The sequence below is a fragment of the Parus major genome, chromosome 2, assembly GCF_001522545.3.
Source record: "Parus major isolate Abel chromosome 2, Parus_major1.1, whole genome shotgun sequence".
In the NCBI taxonomy this organism is placed as follows: domain Eukaryota; kingdom Metazoa; phylum Chordata; class Aves; order Passeriformes; family Paridae; genus Parus; species Parus major.
In genome coordinates, this window is record NC_031769.1 from 18284947 (window position 1) to 18305832 (window position 20886).

General features: G+C 36.7%; 1 protein-coding gene across 2 annotated transcripts in view; it reads left to right on the forward strand.

Moving 5' to 3' along the window:
• The window catches only part of NEBL (nebulette), a 249119-nt gene that overhangs the window by 1379 nt on the left and 226854 nt on the right, over positions 1-20886 (forward strand). For both annotated transcript variants that reach the window (XM_033511643.1, XM_033511645.1), the window contains one exon: positions 696-790. In XM_033511643.1, the coding sequence (XP_033367534.1) occupies positions 735-790 (56 nt within the window). In that variant the 5' untranslated portion in view covers positions 696-734. Of the gene's footprint in view, positions 1-695; positions 791-20886 lie in introns of those variants that run through there.

Consider the following 20886-nt stretch of genomic DNA (forward strand, 5'->3'; position numbering starts at 1 on the left):
CCCTCGGCTTCATCCCCTCCCGAGGGATGAAGTTGCAGGCGGCCCTTTCCCGGCTGTAGTTGTCGGTGGCTCCCCGAGCTGGGGCGGCTTCGGCTCCGTGGCTGGCTCGGCGGGGACGGCGGCCGGGGCAGCGGGGCGGCGGCAGCCCCGTCCCGCGGGGGTGTCCCCGGGGGTGCCGCTTACAGCCCAGCGCGGCCGCTTCCTAAATAACAACAGTGAGGCTCTGAGAGATGCGCCAAATTACCGTTCCCGGAAAGGCGAGGCGAGGCGGTAGAAGCCACCGGAGGAAAATGCCGTATTATGTGCTAAATTTAGTGTCTGTGCGGCGTACCAAAAAGCCAGCCGTCACATTAGTTAGTGATTACATTCGCGTAGTATTGCATTCTTAGCAAGCGGCGCAATTTTAATTTATTTTTTTTAAACGAGAAAACGTCTAACCTCTTCTTCAGTTATCTTTAAAATTATCATGTAAGGTCAGCATGCAGGGGTCTTGGCAATCACCTTTGCAGAGAATTTACATTTCTGAGAGTGTATCAGAAGCACCTTTGGTTTCATATGAATGTAATTATTTTGATTTAGTTAAGAGACATATAATGCATAGCCAAAATATTGACAAGTAATTATGTTTACCATACCCTAACACTGCTTTCAAAACATCAGTACCATAAGTAATTCTACTTTACATTTATTTACAGTACTGGCATAAAGGATGTTTCCACTGTGAAGTTTGCAAAATGGCTCTGAACATGAATAACTACAAAGGATATGAAAAGAAACCTTATTGCAATGCGTAAGTATTGTAAATGTCAAGTCTTGCAGAAATGCACATGAAAAGAAAACCTGGCTGTGGATATTGTCAAATAGATATTGTCGTGCTGTAAAAACTTAATCTAGAGAGAGCAGTGCAGTTTAGAGCAGTTCACTATTATTTCAGATGGGGTATTCTACTTGCATTGGTGTGATAGAAGATGAAAATATTTGATTATGGTGTGTTTAGGCAGTGTTTTCATATCAGATCTGTGGATACAGATTTTTTCCTCCCAGAAAGTGTTGAATCTACTGACTCCTGCTACATTCATTATTGGCAATGCTGGATTACAGTTGTCCATTATGCAGCTCTCTATTCAGGGTTATGGACCTGATCAGCATTTTGTAATAAGAAAACAAAGTGCTTCTCGGTTGTGTAGTTTACCAGAGACAGTACCCTGTTAGAAATCATGACAGCCTGATTTTAAAACTGTTAGTTTTTCCACATAGCTCAAATTTCTAAGCTAGGTATTTACAAAATCCTTCTGCTGCTTCATGCTGTTTTGCTATTCTCTTAGATTTTGATTAAGAAAATAGATTCATTTTGGTTAGATTATACTCCAGTATACTCATGTTGCATTCAACTTTTAGATTTTGTTGTTGTGTGGATTTTGAAGAGTGATTTGATATTTGGCTTGCAAATACTGCAGAAGAGCATTTGATACATGGAGAAAAAAAGTTGCTTATTGCTCTTTGTACCATGCTTCTAAAATATGCTAATTGCATTTCAGTGTGTTTCAATCTTTAGAAACCATTATAATATGCTTTTGTAGAAGTATAACTCTTAAGATTTTGGAATCAAATGTGATCTTATATGTTATTGGTATATTGTTGTTATTTTCACTTTTATGTACTTAAAACACGTTTTAAGAGACAGTTTTGAAGCTATGGGCATATTTTATTTTTCTTTAGAAATATTTTCCTATACTTATGTTCAAATATTTGTTTGGTGTTGAGATAGTCTATGGCTGGCCGTAACAGAAAAGTTCAACAGCATATGGTCATTTCTTTCAGGCTAAAATCGAATCCAGTCAGCATCTAAAATACAAGTTATGTTATAAATCTGCTCTGCTGCCAAAACCTGAAACACCTGTTTCAGTGTGCACAGTTGTACTTGGATTGCTTTAGGAGCATATGGAGTTACAGATGTAACTTCCTAGCTTTCCCTGAAGTGCTCCACACAGTGTACGAGGGTGACATTAGACCTCTCCTAGCGAAGTGTGCTCTGCTGCCAGCGCCACGGGCTGGAGAGAGCCCTGTAGGAAGGGAGTCATGCTCCAACAGGTGGTAACCTACAAGCTGAGACTACCCTCAGGTATTGGCCCTGGATGGCACCCTACATGTGGTACTATTTGGGCTGAAATATATCCTTTACAGTAATCATAACTCTGATAGGTGCCTTTTACCTATATTTTTGTGTTTAAATTTTGGTGGTGATACTTTGGTTGCTTGATTTCTCTCATCTAATCAGATACTTACTTGTACTTAGTGAAATTGTTAGTTTATAAAATCTACTACATGCTAATACGTGGATCAGATTTCATAATCCAAACTGTGCTTATTTAACTTGTGTTGCAGGAGAGTTTTTTTCATCTATGCAGTTATGGCTTGTGGTGTGTCCTTCTGTTGAGGGAATGAGGGGGAGTAACGATGACGGATGGATCTGTTATGTACCGTTCAGGTGCTGTTCTTCCTGGCAGTTGCTTTAATGAGCTTTGTGAGAGTGAGCCTTGGAAAAAACAATATCTACCTTTGAGATGTCTCTCAAACCTGATGTATGAAATGGGAAGCAGCAATGTAAAACCGTTAAAAGAATTGGGAATTTTTTCAATTAAAAAAGAGACAAAATGTAATGCGTAATCTCAACAATGTGCATTTTATTCTTAACTTTTAGTGAACTAAAGTTTGATGGTTTCTATGGCCCATTTATTTTTTTTTAATGAAAAAAATTTAATCATATAATGTAAATAATTTGAAGCGTTCTGTGGAACCATGAAGGGAAGAATAAGGTGTGCTTTGTGGTTTCAACAAACTTTAATATTCTTCAAAGGACAGCTAAGATGTTTTTGCAAAATTGTGTTTTGAAAATACAGTTGGTTTCAATTTTGACAGAGAATCCTTGCATCTCAAAAGTTACTAATTTGCAAGGCAGACATCATTACAGTATTTCAAATTATGTGTCTTATTCTGTTTTCATTAGTAAGACACAAATCCATTTTTGTGTTAGATGCTGCTTGATCATAAAATCTGCTAAGAATGTAAATTTACTCATACAAACACCTACAAACACTTGACAAAGAGTAATTACTACTAAACTGTTTATTGAGGCCATCCATTGATAAGAGTGCAATTTGTAGATAAAAGTTAGGAAGTTTTCACTAATTTGAATGGGAGAGGAATATCATGAAGTTGTTCAACAGGTTTGGAAGCCAAAGATAGTTTTTCATAATGACAAGGAAGTTGGAAAGAATGTATCTTTAATAATATCTCTATGTGCTTCGATAATTTACAGGTCAGATAACTTTATTGAATATATTTGGACCTTCAGTCTTAAAAACATCCATTCTTTTGTTTCTTCAGGGGCTGAAATGAATGAATTTTGTTACTTTACTGGTAAAGATCAGAAATTATTCAATTGTAAAACTTAATTGTTTTTCTGTTACTACAACAAAAAGATTCTCATCTGTGATTGTTGAAACTATATTTTTGGTGGAGAAGAGTCAGGTCAGACATACTAACAGGAACTAGCAAACCAAGAAAGGAATATGTTGTGAAGTACTTTAATTTGGTGACGAGTAGAAAAGGGCAGAACTGTTTGTAAATGCAGGATCCTGCTTTTTTTAAAGGCAAGTTTTTTGCTGGACATCTTTCTGCATTTCCATCTAAATTATTGTATACCTTCCTTGTGGTAAAGAGAGACTGATACCAAAAGTAATGACTGGGCTACTGACATAGCTTCTGTAAGTTGTAGATCTGTGTAAAATTTTACAAGGTTGAGGGAAAAGCTTTGTCTCTATGTGTAAACTATGGTTTTAAAAAGAATCATCTTTGGATCACGAAGTTCTCACGGTCTGTCTCCTTTAAACCTTTCAGTTCTTTTATTTGTAGGGAAAAGTGTGAACAACTTGGTGCTCTTCTCCTTCTCTTTTTTTATTATTTACATCATTTGTAAACTGTTTTGAGTCAGTATAGTTAATTCTGCTTGTTTATGTAGTGCTTATAGTATTGTGCTTTTATCTCAGCTGGGATCTCTGAGCAGTACAGTGCTGTAATAACTTACAGTATTGCTTTTCTCAGTTTACTTGCATTCTCATTTCATCTGAAAGGCCTCATACACAACATCTTGAGGCTTGTAGGTGCACAGCACATGGACACTGCTGGGTTTGCCTTAACGATTTTAGTCTTGCCTTTTATTTGCAATACCTGATTTAGGTATGCCATGTTTCTGGATTGCTGCCTGATTTGTAAAATAATGTTGATGAAATGAAGGGCTCAGACAATTTTGCAGTTCAGCCAGGTGCTATTCATTGCCTGAAGCAGGTGAATGAGTCATTCTTTGTTTCTCTTAATGTGCATAAAAGTAGTAAGAGAGAGGTTAAGACAATTAAAAACTCTTTGGTAATCTGATTTATCAAATCACAGTGGATTAATGCAGATCTGAAACCCTATTCCACCTTAATATCTGCAGGTAGATGTTATTAAATACTTGTTTAATATATATGGACACTTCAAGAAGAAAAGCTGATCCTTTCCAGCTGCAAATAACCAAGATGATGCAAGGAAAGGAATGACATTTTGGCATTAATGTTCTTAAGCTTGTTAAATGATTGAATCATGTAGGATGATTATATAGTAACTTATTCTTAGAGATGTTCATATAAATTTTTCTTTGACAGATTCACTAGACCAAAACACAAGACTACTTTTTATGCAAAATGTAGAAGCTGAAATGCATATTTGTGGAATATGCTCTCTTCATTAGCTTTACCTGCTGATGCAGATAGACTTTCCTGCATGTATGAACACATCCAACAGAGATGTACTTTTTAATTTTTGCAAACCTAGTAACTTCAAGTTCCATACATCTGATATACCCTCTTGCCAAAACAACCTCACTATTGCAATAAATTATTTTGAAATACTTAGTTGCTAAAATTTTGCTAATTGCTTGCACAGAGGGTAGTTTAATTCAACTTTTTATATATGACAGCTACCATATGGAATGATTACATAACTTAAAATTGAAATCTACTGTCATCAATCTTAGTGTGGATTATTGACATGAAGAAAAACTCATAATCATTTTTTTCTTTTTTTTTAGACTTAATTTCTTTGTAACTGGTGCCAGTAGGAAATAGCTATGCAAATACTTTTGAAATATTTTTATGTTATTAGAAGTACTACATCTCCAAGGTGTAAGAGCAGTCAAACCCTACATTTTAGGATACTATAGGGGAGGGGTAAAAAGCTGTGAAAGTGATTTTATATCGGCTTCGAAATGATAAGAACATGGTACAACTTTTTGGAGAGTCACATGTCTGGAAAATGGAAGAAGTTGCTTTTAATCAGTGGTTGAATGTGGTCATTAAGTGGAATCCATTGTCTTGAAAGGTAAACTTATGTATAGACCTTTGATTTTAGCTGTGAAACATGAGTGTTTTTTATTTTTTTTTCTCTACCAGTCAGAAAATTTTGAGATGGTGACTAGAATTGCGATGATATTCTTACTAAAAATAACTACCATTATCTTAGTTTTCAGTATTGATTTCAGCAGGTGGTTATTTCTCAATTTAAATATGTCAGGAAGAAAGAAAATTATGTAAGAAGAAGTGAGAATAAGCCTGAAATCTGACGGGGCGACTTCTAAGAGTTGCAGTAAAGAGCGTGCACAGAATAAACAGGCTTTTCAAATTCTTCATTTTCAACTGGAAAAGGAAAAACCCTTTTATAAACTCCCTTGCAAACCTTCGTAGAAAGCAAGTGCCTACACTTTATCAATTTATTAGCTTTATGTATTGAAGATTTTCCTGTTAAAATGCAGTATTAAATGGGTAATGGAAATAAGAGAATTGCTAGAAAGACAGCTGGTAAGTGTCTCAACTCAGAGCCAATTATACTTCCATCTTTCAAGTCCATTACTTCTTTTTCAGCATTGCATGAGTATGAACTCCAGTATTTGAGAACATTTGTCCCTCCTCAGCAATCTTTCCTTCAAACAAAACAGCTCTAACTCTATCCTCATCCTGATGGATTGTCTTTTATGTTAATTCTTGTTTCTTTACTTTCAATTATTTCCAAAGTGTATATATCTCATTTCAGTGGCCATTACAGAGCTGGTACAACAACAAGAGTATTTGTATATAATTTTTCTTCTAAATCCCAGTACAGTCTTTGCCTTTTAATTTTTTCTGTTGTAAAACCTGAACTATTGTTAAATTGTATTTGGATTCTTGTGGGCTATGTTTCTATGCAGAATTGCAACCTCAGCAGTGGTTATTATCCATTACCTGAACAGTTAATAGTTTTTGGCTAAACACAGAATCTTCCACTTGGTTCTCATTGAACTGAATCTCCTTTTTTTCCCCAGGCTGCTTCTCCAATTTGTTGAGTTCATTTTGTATTCTAATTTTGGTCTTTAATGTGCTTACAGCCCCCTCCTATCAACCTGTCAACCCTCCCACCAGAAAGCCTGTAAGCACGTTGCAAATTTAATAAGTATAATCTTTATTTCATCACCCAGGTTGCTACCTGAAGGCCTGGAAGGGTATTGGAGCAGTATGTACCACGGTGGTCTGATGCAGCCTTCTCTTCTGTAGTGAGCAGTGATGAATTAGAGAACTACTTTATCCTCTCGACCTATTCATGGAGTGCTAGATCAAGCATTGAGTTCTGTGTGAGAAAAAGTAAAATTGTGAAATAGCATAATCATGGATATCCATGCAGACTCTGCTTCAATATAAGGGACAGCTATAATTAGAAGAAACATACATTCCTGCTGCTCAGTTCTGCGTTACCTTTTTCAGTTAATTCAGTATTCAGTCCAAATTACTATTGGTGGTATCCAATAATGTAAAGTAAAGCTGAGCCTATCTGCTAGAACTGAGGGAGCTTCTTAGGCAAAATATATTTGAGTCTCTTAAAGGTGTTTGATACATATTTTTAAACTGTTCCAAGAAGACACATAAGAACACTTTGTCAGAGTTGCTGAATAATGTGCATAAGGCAGATGGTGGTTAGTTACAAAGGAATTACTGAAGAATAATCATCACTGACACTCAGATCTTGGGAAGAGTTGACTATTTTTTATTTCTATGACTGCATCTGATTAATGGGATACAAACCCATTTCTTGGGTTCTGTTTCAACATGTTTTATTGGCCACGTCCTGATTACATGTTTGGTCAAGATCTGCATATATTAATTGCATGGTGGGCATGCAGGGAGAGCACTCTCTGAGCTCCAGCAGGTCCCTTGGTTTTCATCGTGGCAAGCTGTGGAGAGCACCACGGTGACCTGCAGCTTCCTGCAGCCAGCCTGCTTCCCTGCTGGTCCAAGTGGAGTAGAAAAATGACTCCAAAGAAAATGATTGTTACCTTTTTCTCTCAGAGCAGGTGGATTCTCAGATTTCATTGAGCCAGTTCTGTCATGTCTAGTTCCCGACGTGAATATAGGGTCTGTGTTTGGAATTCATGTTTTAATATTTTACCTTGTAGGTAAAAATACTGTTGTTGCCCCTTGTTGCTCCAAAGCACAGTTGCAATTTAATATTGCTTAGGCTGTTGCTGGGACAAATAAATAGAAAATACGCAAATGAATATAATACATTTAATTTTATTTAATTTTATTTGATTGAATACTGCACTAAGCATAGAAGACTTTGCTGTGTGGAATCCTAACCTATTGCCAGTTGATGTTTTGGCTCAAGTAAACGTGTGCTTTTAATAGATATAATTATTGGTTATTGTAGATAGCAGATAATTTTTCCACGGGAGAACACATGCATATCCTCAGTACTTTTAGACATAAAATATACTGAACATATTCTCAGGGGACTGTGATTATTGAGACACAGTTTCAGTAAACGGGTTTATCTTTGCTTACTAGTCTTTTAGCCACTGTTGATGCTTAAGATAATCTTCAGCTTTCTTACTGCTGCTTTCTATACTCAGTCCTAAAGATTGATGAAGTGAATTTTATTATATTTATTAAAATATTAAGGCAACAGACCAAGAAACATAGATGAAATTTTGTGATTCTGCATAATTTGCTTATTTTCATTGCATAACTTGGGCTTTGGAACCAGTTGTAGCAAGCCTGTGAAGTCCTGATGGTATGGTTTGGTAACAGCTTTGTGGTTTAACTGTTTGGGGTTTGAAATATTCTAAACCATAGAAATTGCCATCATATTTGCCAAAGAACTTAAGAAAAGTATTTTCACTTGATTGAATTTGAAGTTCTGTGCAGCTCTGTTAATGTTGCTGTTGGTAGCAGATTAACCTGCAGTCCTGAAATGCTTTCTCTGTTTTACAAAGCTTGAAGAAAAATAAGTATATGTTGCAACCTTTCATACAATTTTGAATTTTTTAAAGCTGGTGATTGCCTATTGAGAAGGACAACATCATGTCAGTCAGCTCAATGTCAAGAAATGTGCTGCTGTTCACATACCATGTCAGTGGAAACTTACTGTAATTATCCAGACAATAAAAAATCTTGGTTGAGTGGTCAATTTGTTTTATTTTATTTTAATAATTTTGAATATTGTAGTGTGCTTATAGAAATTTGCTTAATTTAGGGATTGTAGAAGTTAAACTGAGGGCGATGTTTGGCCTTGTGATGTTGAAGTCCCTTGAAAAGGAGACAGTCGTAGGCAGGATTCTCAAGGGAAAACTTTGCCCTAAGAAGAGGTGGGTGAAGTATTTGTTGAATAACTGGTCTCTCATTATAAATGACACCAGCCAGTTCATGCTGCCTTCAGTTATGTCATCTCTTATTGCAGCTTTTTGAAAAACAAAAACCCTGCAGTTAATTCTGCTTAAATTGCAGATCAGTTTCTTCTTTCTCTGCCTCCCTCTGTTTTCTGATGTTGGAGTAGATGTTACATTAGAGTTGGCCAAGCTGTATTCCCTTGCTTTCTCTTCACCTTGTCTCTGTAATTTTCATTTGCATTAGGGGGAAAAGTCTGGCTGATAAGTAGAGCAGAATTTTTATTCTCCTGTGTTTCCTTTTCTCCGTGTCTCCTGTTTTCCTTTTCCAAAACTTCTGTTCTTGGTTGTGCTGCAGTTGTGTGGTGGGAACTGATCCCATCACATCTTAGTATGAAGAGGGGGCAAAAATGTACCATCAGTGTCACACTTGACAGGAGACTACAGCAGCTTAAGAATGAAAAACTAATTGTAATTTGGTCAGTTATTTAAGTCATTTAAGCATATTGCAAAGGCTTTTCTGGGAAGTGCATAGTTACTTTTTAAAGAGGATTTTTAAAATGTAGAACAGTATGGATACTGCACAAATTTCCTGCTTTGCTTCACAATTTCAAAAATTCACACTATGTTTTTTCCTGTCTTATGAGAGCAAATGTGTGGAGGTAGTCCACTGTGTTCTTCCTCTGTAAATAGCAGCTTTTTTCATGCAGGTGTGTTGCTGTAATGCCAATTTCACAGATTTAAAAATAAAGTAGTGCTGCATTTAATTCAGTTATACCTCAGGTATTTTTTTTAAACCTTGCAAACGAAGTGGTAGTAGCTGTTTTTGTTTTGTTCAGTTCCAGTTTTATTCTGGAAGAATTCAGTACTTGTAATGCAATTCCTTTAGATATGAGAAAACTGTGTATAGAAATACTTAGGGAAAAAATCTAAAGCAAAAAGATGCTGATTTCAGGCTTAATTAAAATGCAAGTGGCTAAGTGTGTGGAGGGGAGAAGTGGCAAGAGGAAATAAATGGAATAAAAAAGCATGGACTATTTTTGCTGAACAGTGTAGAGTGGCATACGTTCAACACAGTAGGGTGTTATGATGCACAGTATTGGTTGTGTGTGTCTGCAAATGCAGGAGGGAAGACATTTCTGACTGGATCTGCTCAGTCATACCAAAGAGAAAAGGGACCAGTGTGAGGATTTATAGCAGCAGAAGTGGTTGATCAGGGGATGGTTAACACTGTTAGAACTGGCAGCATGCTTGGTGTACTGCTGCTCTAAGGGAGGTGCCAGTACATGTTTTTAAGAACCTGCCTGGAATTATGTATGTTGAAAAGAAAAGCTTTTTTGAGGGCTTGGAGTTACAATTATGCTGTAACATAGGAAGGTCTGAGAGTTATGTTTTGAAGTAGTTGGTAGGAATTTGTCATTAGAAAACAGAGATGAACCTTGTTAGAACAGTTATTAGCATAACTTGTTCAAACACAGTGTCATTAGCATGAAAGTGTTAGGACTAATGGAGAAAGGTAAAACCATTCTGAAAGAAGAAATATATTAAAATATATATTTAGAAGAATAATATTGTATGAAATATGACACCTCTAGTAATTTTCCCAGAATTTGTCTCATTTAATGGTGATAATGTCTGCTTACACAAGGGGAAAAGAAAAGGATGCATGCAGGGAAAACAAGGATAGATGGGAAAGAAAAATAATATATGAAAATGTTGGTTCAACTTTTCAGTTTAGCAATAGCAAACTTTCTGAGATGGGGCGCTTTTGAGTTTTTGATTAGGAATGGACTACTGTCATCATGAACCCTGTCATGAGCTTGTGGATTATTTTGATCGGAAGATCAAAATGGAGATTAAACAGACATTTCCAAATAAATACCTCACTATTGATTCTGCTTTGTTGCTTCTATTACAGTTGTGTCAAAAATGTTGTAAATCCATATTAACAAGAATGGAAGAAGCTGGAAGGATAAAAAGGAAGACCAAGTAGATGAGCTTGGATTGAGTTAATGGTCAGTCTGCTTCATGCCATGCTTCACCACAAAGTCAGGTCTCAGTTCTTGCAGAATATTTGCTCAGTCTGAGCAAATTTAATTCTACCATTATCTTAATGATAGATTAATATTCCGAATAGGAGATACTGTTATATGAAATGTGACTCAGCTTATTGCCGCTGCAGGTACTGATAACTTCACCCTGCTTTGAGGAACACGCAGTGAAGTGATTGTTATGAAGTTAGGAATTAATGAGAAATATCATGACAATTAGGAAAAATATAGTTTATCAGTTTTAGGCCCTCTGAAAAATATTTCTGTACACTGAGCTAGGCTACCAAATAGTGCCCTTAGAAAGATGAAAATCTTGAGGGGAAACTATGAAGTGCAATGAGGGTCATGTGAAAATGAAAACAGCATGTGCTTAGTTTTTTTTGGTAGTCTAATTCAAGCAAGAGTAGATTGTAAACATTTTTTTTCTTTTCCATTGAGATGAAGATGGATATTCTGAGCTGTGATAATTTAGATTGGTGCTCCTGATGTTTTGCATTTATTAATTATGAGCAATTTAGCATAACCAAAGATTTCTTTTTGGAATTCTTGAAATGTAAGAGATCTACAAAGAGACTTGGTTCTATAGGCTACCAAGCTGCTTCAGTACCTCTGGATATTTTGTAAAACTTGGAGAATGTAGCCCTATTTATAAATAATTGCTTTCTCCACTAGTTACTTCGAGAAGTTTGGAAAGACATTTTTAAGTCTGAATACAGTCTGGTCAAGCTGTGTATTTATTCCTGAGTTGAAGAGCTTTCAGGATGACTCTTGTCTTTGTGGAGCTGAGACGTGAAAGAGCAGCATTCAATTTCTTATACTGATTAAATTCTTAACTTTGTGACCAAGCTACTGCTGCTGTTTCAAGCCTCATTTGGGTCAGCAGCAGGAGTCTCTCTTACTGCCCAAAAGGCAATGACAGATTATGTCTCTTATGCAGAATAATGTGGCGTATGCAATATATTAAAAGGAAAATTTAAGCTTGTTAGCTGGGTGTGGATGAGAAGGAGATTTTAATGTGCTTTCAGAAATTGAAGCAAACAGGGTTAAAGTGATTATTTTTCTCTAATTACTTATTTCACCTTGAGGAAAATGGCAGCTCCTCATTTTTCATCTCCTCCATCCTGCCATTTTTGTTCTGAGGGGACATTTTGACAGAATTAGTTTGGTGAGCAAACAGGGCCCTTTTGTTTTCTTCTGCCATTTTCCATTGGCAAAGCCACCTGGCTGCTTGGTGTCAGATATCTCATGCACTGCAGGCCTCAGGTGTGTCAGTAATTCAGCATCCGATGTGTCCCTGCTGTGGGACAGGTGTGTCTCCCTTGCTGCGCTGTTTGCACCCATCTTGGGCGTGCTGGGTAAATGTTAAATCCTCAAAAAGACTGCCACCAAGGCAGTGCTGGGATAACTGATACAACTGGGGTAACACATAACTAGTACAAGCTGTTAATAGTAACTATAACAGCTCATAGCAAAGACATTGGAACTGGATGTTCAGGAACAGACTTGTAACAGGTCTTTAAAGCTGACAGTTTAGTAGATTAATGTTTCATAGTAATAATTATTACTAACTAATTTAATGCCTGATAAAATTTTTTTTCCAATGGAACAATTTCTTACTAGATGTTTTGCATGAATTTGTGAGTTTGAACATTTTTTTTCCCCCTGTAAGGATCTATATTTCATCTTTGTTCGTTTTGTAGTAGTAAAATGCTTTCAGGGACAAAGTATTTAGTTTTGTCAGTCAAACTTATTTTACTTACATGCATTTTGCCAAAATACTATGCAATTAATATGGACAATATTTCAATATTTTAATATATTAATTTTATTATAGCTGTATTTTACATTTAGTGTTATCATGACAATTTACAAATAACCTATGAATGTGGAAGCAGAAAAAATACATTATCTTCAAGAGTTATAATCACATATATTATTTTCAACTCCATTACTTGGAGTTGTAATATAGTTGGGGTTCTTCCCTATCGCTTGTGAAGAATAGTCATTTTTAGAGAAAATGTTCCTTTTGGAGAAAAGTTTGATCACAGTTCTTGTCAAAAAAAAAAAAGAGTTGTTTCTCAGTCACACATGATATTAACAATGTGTGTTCTTGCAACTGGATGTGAGAAACTGCTGCTTCCTGAGGTGTGGGAGAAAGCTAAAAAGAAATTTGTAGTAGTGGTGGCCTTGTGGAACACTTTGACATACAGACTTTATAGCTGTTGTAGTCTCCATTGTAAATTTTCTTCTCCTTAGGTATGTGTTTTTTAAATTTTATTTGGGCTTTATTAATAAACGTGTTGTTTTTTTATATAGACTTGCATTAATATTTTGGGTTCTGCTCTCATTACTTTAACATATCAAGCAGTGTGTTAGAAAGACTGTCCACAACAAGATTGTTGAGTATTGTTCAGGAAAGCAGTAATGAGTCATCCAAATAATCTCAAGACTGTTAAAATGCTTACAAAGTCTTTCAATATAGATCTAACTTATTTTGATTTTAATTTGTTACATTCTATGGTTTGTGTTTCCTGTATGATTGTTCTAGAGTGTTTTGTCTCAACCTCTGAAACTGATGGTCTGCCAAGGTTTTTAGTCTTGCTCAAGTTGCAGCATGAAACTTAGTCTTATAAACCAAGTGGCATTTGGAACTTGATGTCTTCTGGAGACTTTAAACAAAGCAATTTCAAACTTAAGAAGCACATTCTTTTTTTCCATAAATGTTGCTTCTTTTGCTATGTGTTTTTGAAAGAAACCTTTAAGAGGAACTCTCTTATTTGCACTGGTGTTTTTTATTACCCAAGATAAACTTAAAATTTTTTAATGTTACCAGGAACATCTATATCCCTTATGTACAAAAAAAAAAAAGGATACTGCTTTGACTAGTTTCTTGATAATTTTAGTGTAGACTGTTACAGTTATGGTTATTTTTAGCTTTTTGTCCTTGGTGCTCTGCTGTTATTTCATAGTAATGTGACCAGTAATGTCACATTGGTTTTACATATTCCTATGCAACATAATTGCATAGGAACTGTGAAGTTAAGGTTAAAATGATTCTTTTACTTTTCCTCCCAACTGAATGTATGCCTAATTTCACATGAACCAATTTTTAAAACATTCTTGATTTGAAAAAGTATAACTGTAAATGCAGAGCAAAAATTAATAAATGGTGTTGTTTTCCCATTTTTGTTGCATATTAGTTGAAATGTGTTTATTCTGGAAAGAGCTACATTGGTCATATATATTGGTCAGTATATATATTGCTTGCAGTTTCTATTTTGGGCAGTTTAGGTCAATGAGACAATTTAACAGTAACAGATTTTTTTTCTGTCTCAATGTGACTTGTGAGAATGGTTATGTTAATTTTTGAAAGTCCTTTTTCTAAAGAAAAATAAGGTCAAGTAATCTGGCATTTTTCTTAACAGCACTGGAAACCTTCATGGCACCACTTTCTTATCTACTATGAAGCAACTATACTAAAAATCATCTGTTTTGGTCATAGTGAATTAAGTAGTAAATGGGTGAGAGCTAGGAAAGCTTCAACATTTAGAGCTCCACAAATAGTCAGACACCTATCAATTTCCCTAAAGAAGTGATGGGATTATTCTTGAATAGAAGAAGCTTAATCACACCTCTTAGTATGTGGAAGACACTGGATATGAAACCATCGGGGAATGTTAGAAATATACATCTGAGCTGAAAAGATTTTTCCATATGCCATGAAGACTGTACTAAGCAGAGCTTCATAAACAATTCTGTTGATGCACAGCAACTAATCTCAGCTCTGTTAGCCTTGCAGTAGAGAAGGGTGAAAAGCAGAAAATACTTGTAGTTCTCCCCCAAAACTCACACCTTAATATAGGAATGCACTGAACACTCAAAAGGAAAAGATCCTGCAGAATCAGAATGTAATTTCTACTGTTGTTTTTAAAGTGAAATACTTGAAGAGTACTATCATCCATTATATAGTTTGTTTGCAGAGTGCCTGTTATTGTTGTAGTTGAATACTTTTTTACCCAGGGGATATTAGTTATGTAAAGCTGATGAGCCAGTGTGTTGTAAAACAATACATGTCTCTGAGGGGGGAGCGGGAATTCTTCATGTCCTGAAACATCATTTTGAGGACTGACCAGTAAAAGTGAAGACAGGTAACTGAAACAGCCTTGCCATAAGTGTAGACTGTTGAAGGAAGTTTGAAAGAATTAAATACTCAAAAGTACCATGTGAATGGTACTATGGTGGTATTGAATGGTAGTATGGACGCTGTATTGAAGGGGACCTTTTAAAAGTTAAAGGTGCTTTTTAGATGTGGTTGCAGATAGTCATTTTAGAACTGTTGCTTGTCTCTCCTAAGCTGCTCTCATTACTGGAAAATAGAGGTGTCTCTGAAAAGTAATTGAAAAACTTAATTGAAGTAGCCCATTAACTACATTCTCTTTTCTCAGTCGGAGGAATTAAGAAATACAGCCTTTTGTACATTTTTGAATGTTCAATTTGTCACCCTTTTCTCATCAGGTGGTCTCAATGGAATATCTTGTGGTTTGATTTCATTTGTGCTGAAAGTAGAGTAGCTCCTATTTACCTTACAAGGAGATGCACACATTAGTATAGTGGATTATGAATTTATCCTTTGACTGACATAAAATATTAAGACTCACAACCATTTCTCTAGGACAAAAAATATGTAAAGCAGTGGGGAGAGAAGTACTTGCTGCATGGTACCATTGGCACAGAGCAGTGGTATTAAAGTGCATTCTTGGTGGGGAAGTAGAGAAATGTGCCATTCCAGCAAGGCTGGGGTATGGACAAAGTTGTCACTGCAGGAGAATTTAGGATAGAAAGGGCTCTACACATATTATGTGTTCTTTAAATGTTTAAAAGAGGCAGAAGAATTTAAAAGCCATGAGTGAATAAAGCTGGCAAGTTTTCCTTTCTGCTTCATCCACACAGTTTGTCAAATGATTCTCCTTGCTCTGGTAGCAGAGAGCTTGCCAGGAGTGCATTAAGCATTGTGATTAATATTTGTCACATGTTTGTTCTCTCATCTTCTCCCCAGCAGGTGGTGTGTATATGCAGTGCACTTTTATTTTTTTGGCTTAAAGAGAAGTCTCTGTGCGAAGATGCATGTATGTGTAAAATGAGGCAATGTCAATTAAGTGGAACATGTGCTTGGAGCAGAAAGGGCTTGTGATATTCCTGAATTCCTGAAAACTGGGCTCAACAAGGAACAAAGTATCTCCAGGAAGATTCTGTCTCCTTTCATTGCTGCTGATTTCTGTTGTTGTTCTAGAGATGGCTTGTGAGCCAGTAGTAAAATAACAGTGTTTGTCCCTTTAGGTTGGGTTAACACTGGAGGCAGCCTGGGCTGTAGCAACCATACCCTGGTGAGTCTGGGATCTCAAGGACTGAAGTCACGATCCTGAATTTTGGAAGAGTGGACTTCCAGTTGCAGGAGTTGGTGAATGAGATCCCCTGGGAGATTATCCTTAGGGTCAAAAGAACTGACCAGAGCTGACAACTCTTTGAGGCCCCTTTCCTTAGAGCACAAGAGCTCTCCATCTCTGTGTAGAAAATCAGGCAAAGCAGGCTGGAAACTGGCGTGGCTGAGAAAGTATCTGCTTCTCTCACTGAGGAGTAAGAAGGGAATGCAAAGCTAACAAGAACAGGTCAGGTGAGTTGTGGAGAGTATAGAGGTGTGGTTTGACTGTGTAGGGATGGGGTCTGGGAAGCCAAGGCACAGAAGGACCGGGGGTTAGCAAGGGATGTAAAGAGTAACAAGAGGGGATTCTGTAAGTCAGAAAAGAAAGGGCAAGTACGGTATACCCCTCCTGAAAAATACGGGAGAACTGACAACAATGGGTATGGGCAAGGCTGAAGCAGTCAATGACTTTGCCTCAGTCCTTGCTGGCAGCCAGGCTTCCCATATCACTCAAGTCTCTGAGCCTCCAGGCCAACTGCATCCTGGGCTGCATTGTCACTAAGTTACTAAGGGGTCAAGAGAGTTTATTCTCCCTCTCTCCACCCCACCTGCTCTACACCCCACCCCATCCAGCTCCAGGGTCCCCAGCACAAGAAGGATGTGGACCTGTTTGAACTAGTTCAGAGCAGACCATGAAGATGATCAGAGGGGTGGAGCACTTCTCCTGCGATGTCAGGCTGAGAGACTTGGGGTCATTCAGCTAGGAGAAGAGAAGGCTCTGGGGTGACTTCATTGGGGCCTTCCAGTGCTTCAAGGGGATTTACAAAACAAAGTGAAAGTGACTTTTAAATGTCACATAGTGACAGAAAAACAGGGAATGGTTTTAAAAGAGATACTTAGATTAGGTGTTTAGGGTGAAATTCTTTATTCTTGGTGGTGAGGCACTGGAAGAAGCTGTCCAGAGAAGATGTGGATACACCCTCCTTGGAAGGGTTCATGGCCAGGCTGGATGGGCCCACTGGGTCAGCAGCCTGATCTAGGGGGTGGCATTCCAGTCTGTGGTGGGTGGGGGTTGCAACTAGATGATCTTTAAGGTTTCTTCCTACCCAAAACATTCTGTGATTCTGCCTTTAAATTTTGGTTGTGTTTTAAAACATCTAGTCACATTTGTTACAAGGTCAAATAACTTGAACTTTGAAACTCTGTGGGAAGGCAGGACTGACAGTGGCAGGAAAATTTCACATGCTTACAACAATCTCTTTTGCTTAGAGAGCATTCTGGTCCACTTTGTCGGAACTGGAGCTTTCTCATGTTCCTTGATAAGCCCGTAGAATGTCTGAGTGCTGGAGTGATGGAGACATGCCTGACAAGTGCAGCCAGTTGCTAGAAAGGTGCTTATGCTTTTGTATATATGACTGGAAAAAAGTATTTTTTTCCATATTGGAAGTGCAACAAAAAAAAAATTAATCCTTGTATTACAGTATTCTTCTTTCACAGTGTGCATGTGAGTATATCTTCTCTTGAAAGTTGTAGTAATGACTATTAGTAGATTATTTAAAGTATTATATTTTTGTAGAGTTGGGATACTGTTAAATGGCAGAATGAAATGCATATGATGAATAATTAAATTAATTTAAAAAAGTTTTTAGTTATTTTGTCTGAAAAATATACCATGATTATTAGATCTTTGCAGGGTTCATTGTATGGTAGAAATGCCTACAACTGATATAAGTAGATTTACATTTTCTGTGTATCTGAACTATTTGAACAAACATTAAGCAGTCATTCTTCCTGTAATATGAACACATTCTACTCTCTTTGGCTGTGCAATGTGAGGTTGTATTTGGGTACTGTTACCTTGGAATTTTAATCTTATTTACACAAGGTCTTGGTTACAGTTGCTTAGTAACACGTGGAAAACGGATTTGTTGATTTATGCTAATATATCTACAATATCCTTATAATTAAAGATGTTGAAAGGAAAGCAAGTGCACAATATGGGTGTGTATTCCAGCTGTGTGTACGTTTCTAATAGCTCCTGTTTTCACTATGAATGAGTGTCTTTGTAGAGCTTGGTGTTTATGTAACTCACCTGACTCACACCATTGTACCAGGTTTCATGGTAGCTTTGGATAATGCTGTTTTATGGCATTTTTAGGTGAATCTGAAATCCTGAGATTTAGCAAATAACTCCACTGGACTGCAGTTCCACCATGGCAGCTATTTTCTCAGACTTGCATTGATATCAGGAATAAATCAGGAATAATTGTATGTGTGAGAGAGGGTGAGGCTCATGTGCATGGTATTATGCTCACATTCCGAGGAGAGAGAAGTGTGTTAGAGATTAAGCATCATAAGACTTGTAAAACATTTTTTTGACAGCTAAAGGAAGTATCTAGATAAGTGTTGGCGTGTTGCATGTCTTCAAGTACTTAAAATTACTGTATTTTAAGGTTTCCTGAAATGTTTAAGGTCTTTTGTTTCTTTGTAAACAGGGCTCCAGATTTCTGTTATCTCTTCTGCAATATATTAAAGAAGAATTTAGAAATCTAACAATAGTTGATTTTTAAAATGCTTGTGAAAACAGAAATTAAGGAAGAACCTCTGGGACAGATGGAGTGGTGTTATTACAATCCTAGAGCCTATTTTAATCACAGACCCAACCCCATGAAAAAACGCAAATTAATTTCGCAAATTTATATATATGCTAAACTAAAAGTCTTGTATGATGAGGCCTAAATTTAGTCTCTCCTGCCTTAGAATAGGAAACTCAAAACATTTAAAAACTGTGAGGCCAGATGACGGGAGGTTTTGTACAGGGCAAAACATATTGTTGTTATATAATGAAATAATAATAGTTTTGCCTTTCTGCCTATTGTATTCGCCTGTTTCCTTGAGAAATGAAGTTGAGAAATGAAGGCTGAGAAAATTTAAAAAGGCAAAATACATCTAATTTCTTCAGGTTTTTTCTGTATGTAATGCAAGAATGCAGAGATAATTATTTTAAAAGTGCCATTCACAGGCCTCAGCTCAGCTGAATGTTTTGGTTCCTGCTTTCAAATGCTTGTAACCTTTTATGGTTGTTTCACTATTATCATATTTCCTTGACTGGAAAACTGTGGGTGGCATTCATCTTGCCTACCTTTGACATATTCCACTCCGATGTACGTAAGCCAAAATCATTGTAATAGTCCTGTTTTTGTAGTTGGTGAAGAAACAACTGCTTTAAGATTTCAGTTCATCTGACTCATTTTATGATAGATGAAATAGACTTTATTCATCATTAGTTACGTTACCTTAATCTGTATGAGCTGGCTCAGGTACAGAGGCTTATCTCTCATGAAGTGAATCTTCTGTGAGAAAACCAGTTTACAATGACTGTCCCTGGACAGCTGTCAGAACCAAGCAGCTTAATTTTATGGAGCTCATTCTAACTCAGGTTTTCAGTCCTTTGGTGTTTCATCGGCATTTGAGCAAATTTGTAGCAGAGGAAAGATTTCAGTTTTTCCACTCCATTTTTAAGCCTATTTTTGAGCTCTCCTTGTCACCTCATTGCACACTGTGTTCCTGCACCATTGCCTTTCTATTCTTGTGTTATTCAAACCTATATCATAAATGTGAAAACAAAAAACAAGAAATAAAATAAGAAACCCAAACAAAAAACCAAAAGAAACAAAAAAACCCAAAACAAAGCCTACGAAAAATCCAGCATTTTGTATCTCAAAACATTTTATCTCATGGTTTTAGAAGAAAAATACTCATTGTTATGTTTTTGTTGATCTTTTTCTGCATCTCCAGGCTGCACTTGAAGAATGTGTTCACAGTTGGTCCCCACAATTCAATAAAGATAAGGACAGACAGGAGAAGGTCCAAAAGAGGGCCACAAAGATGATCAAAGGGCAGCAGAAACTGCTCTTTGAGGAAAGATTGAAGGTGTTGGGTATTTTCTTCCTGGAGAAGACTCAAGGAAGGCCTCACTGCAGTGTTCCAGTACTTACAGGGCAGCTACAAAGAGACAGGAGGCACTCTCTTTTCAAGGAACCACATGCAGACATTTATCCTGACACAAGAAAGAATTTATTTATTAGAGTAAGAATATCCTCTCTGGGGATGTAGTGGAGTCTTCATCACTGGAAGTTTTCAAAAGTAATCTCACCTGGGATGGCTGTCCCATGAAAGGCTGATCTGGATGGTCTTTTGAGGTCCCTTCCAACCTGGGCTGTTCAGTGATTCAGTCTGATAGAGCTGAAATTTATATCAGTATTATCTTGGGTCTAATAACCAAGGACAGTTGTGAATTCCCTAGGCATAGTTATGAGGAAAATTAGCTGAATTCAAACAATTTATTTTGTATTGGTGAGTTTAGGGAGGTCCTATTTGTAATAAGCTCTCAAAACTGACAGTGCAGGGCTTATGCAACTCAGATTTATGAATTTTGAACTACATGTTAGACTGACATTTAAAAAAATATGTCATATAGCCTGAAGAAAAAAGGTTTCACAGACAGTTAAAAATACTGCAAAATGTCTGAATTTAGTCATATGCCTTTTAAAATCTTAATGAGAAATATAGAGTAACTCAGCAATAAGAATTTCTGCTATTTAAAAAATACATTTCTAAATGCATCTCTTAAAAGAAAGTTATAGAGTTGGATTGGTCTCTGAGACTCCATGCAGATGACAGTGAGA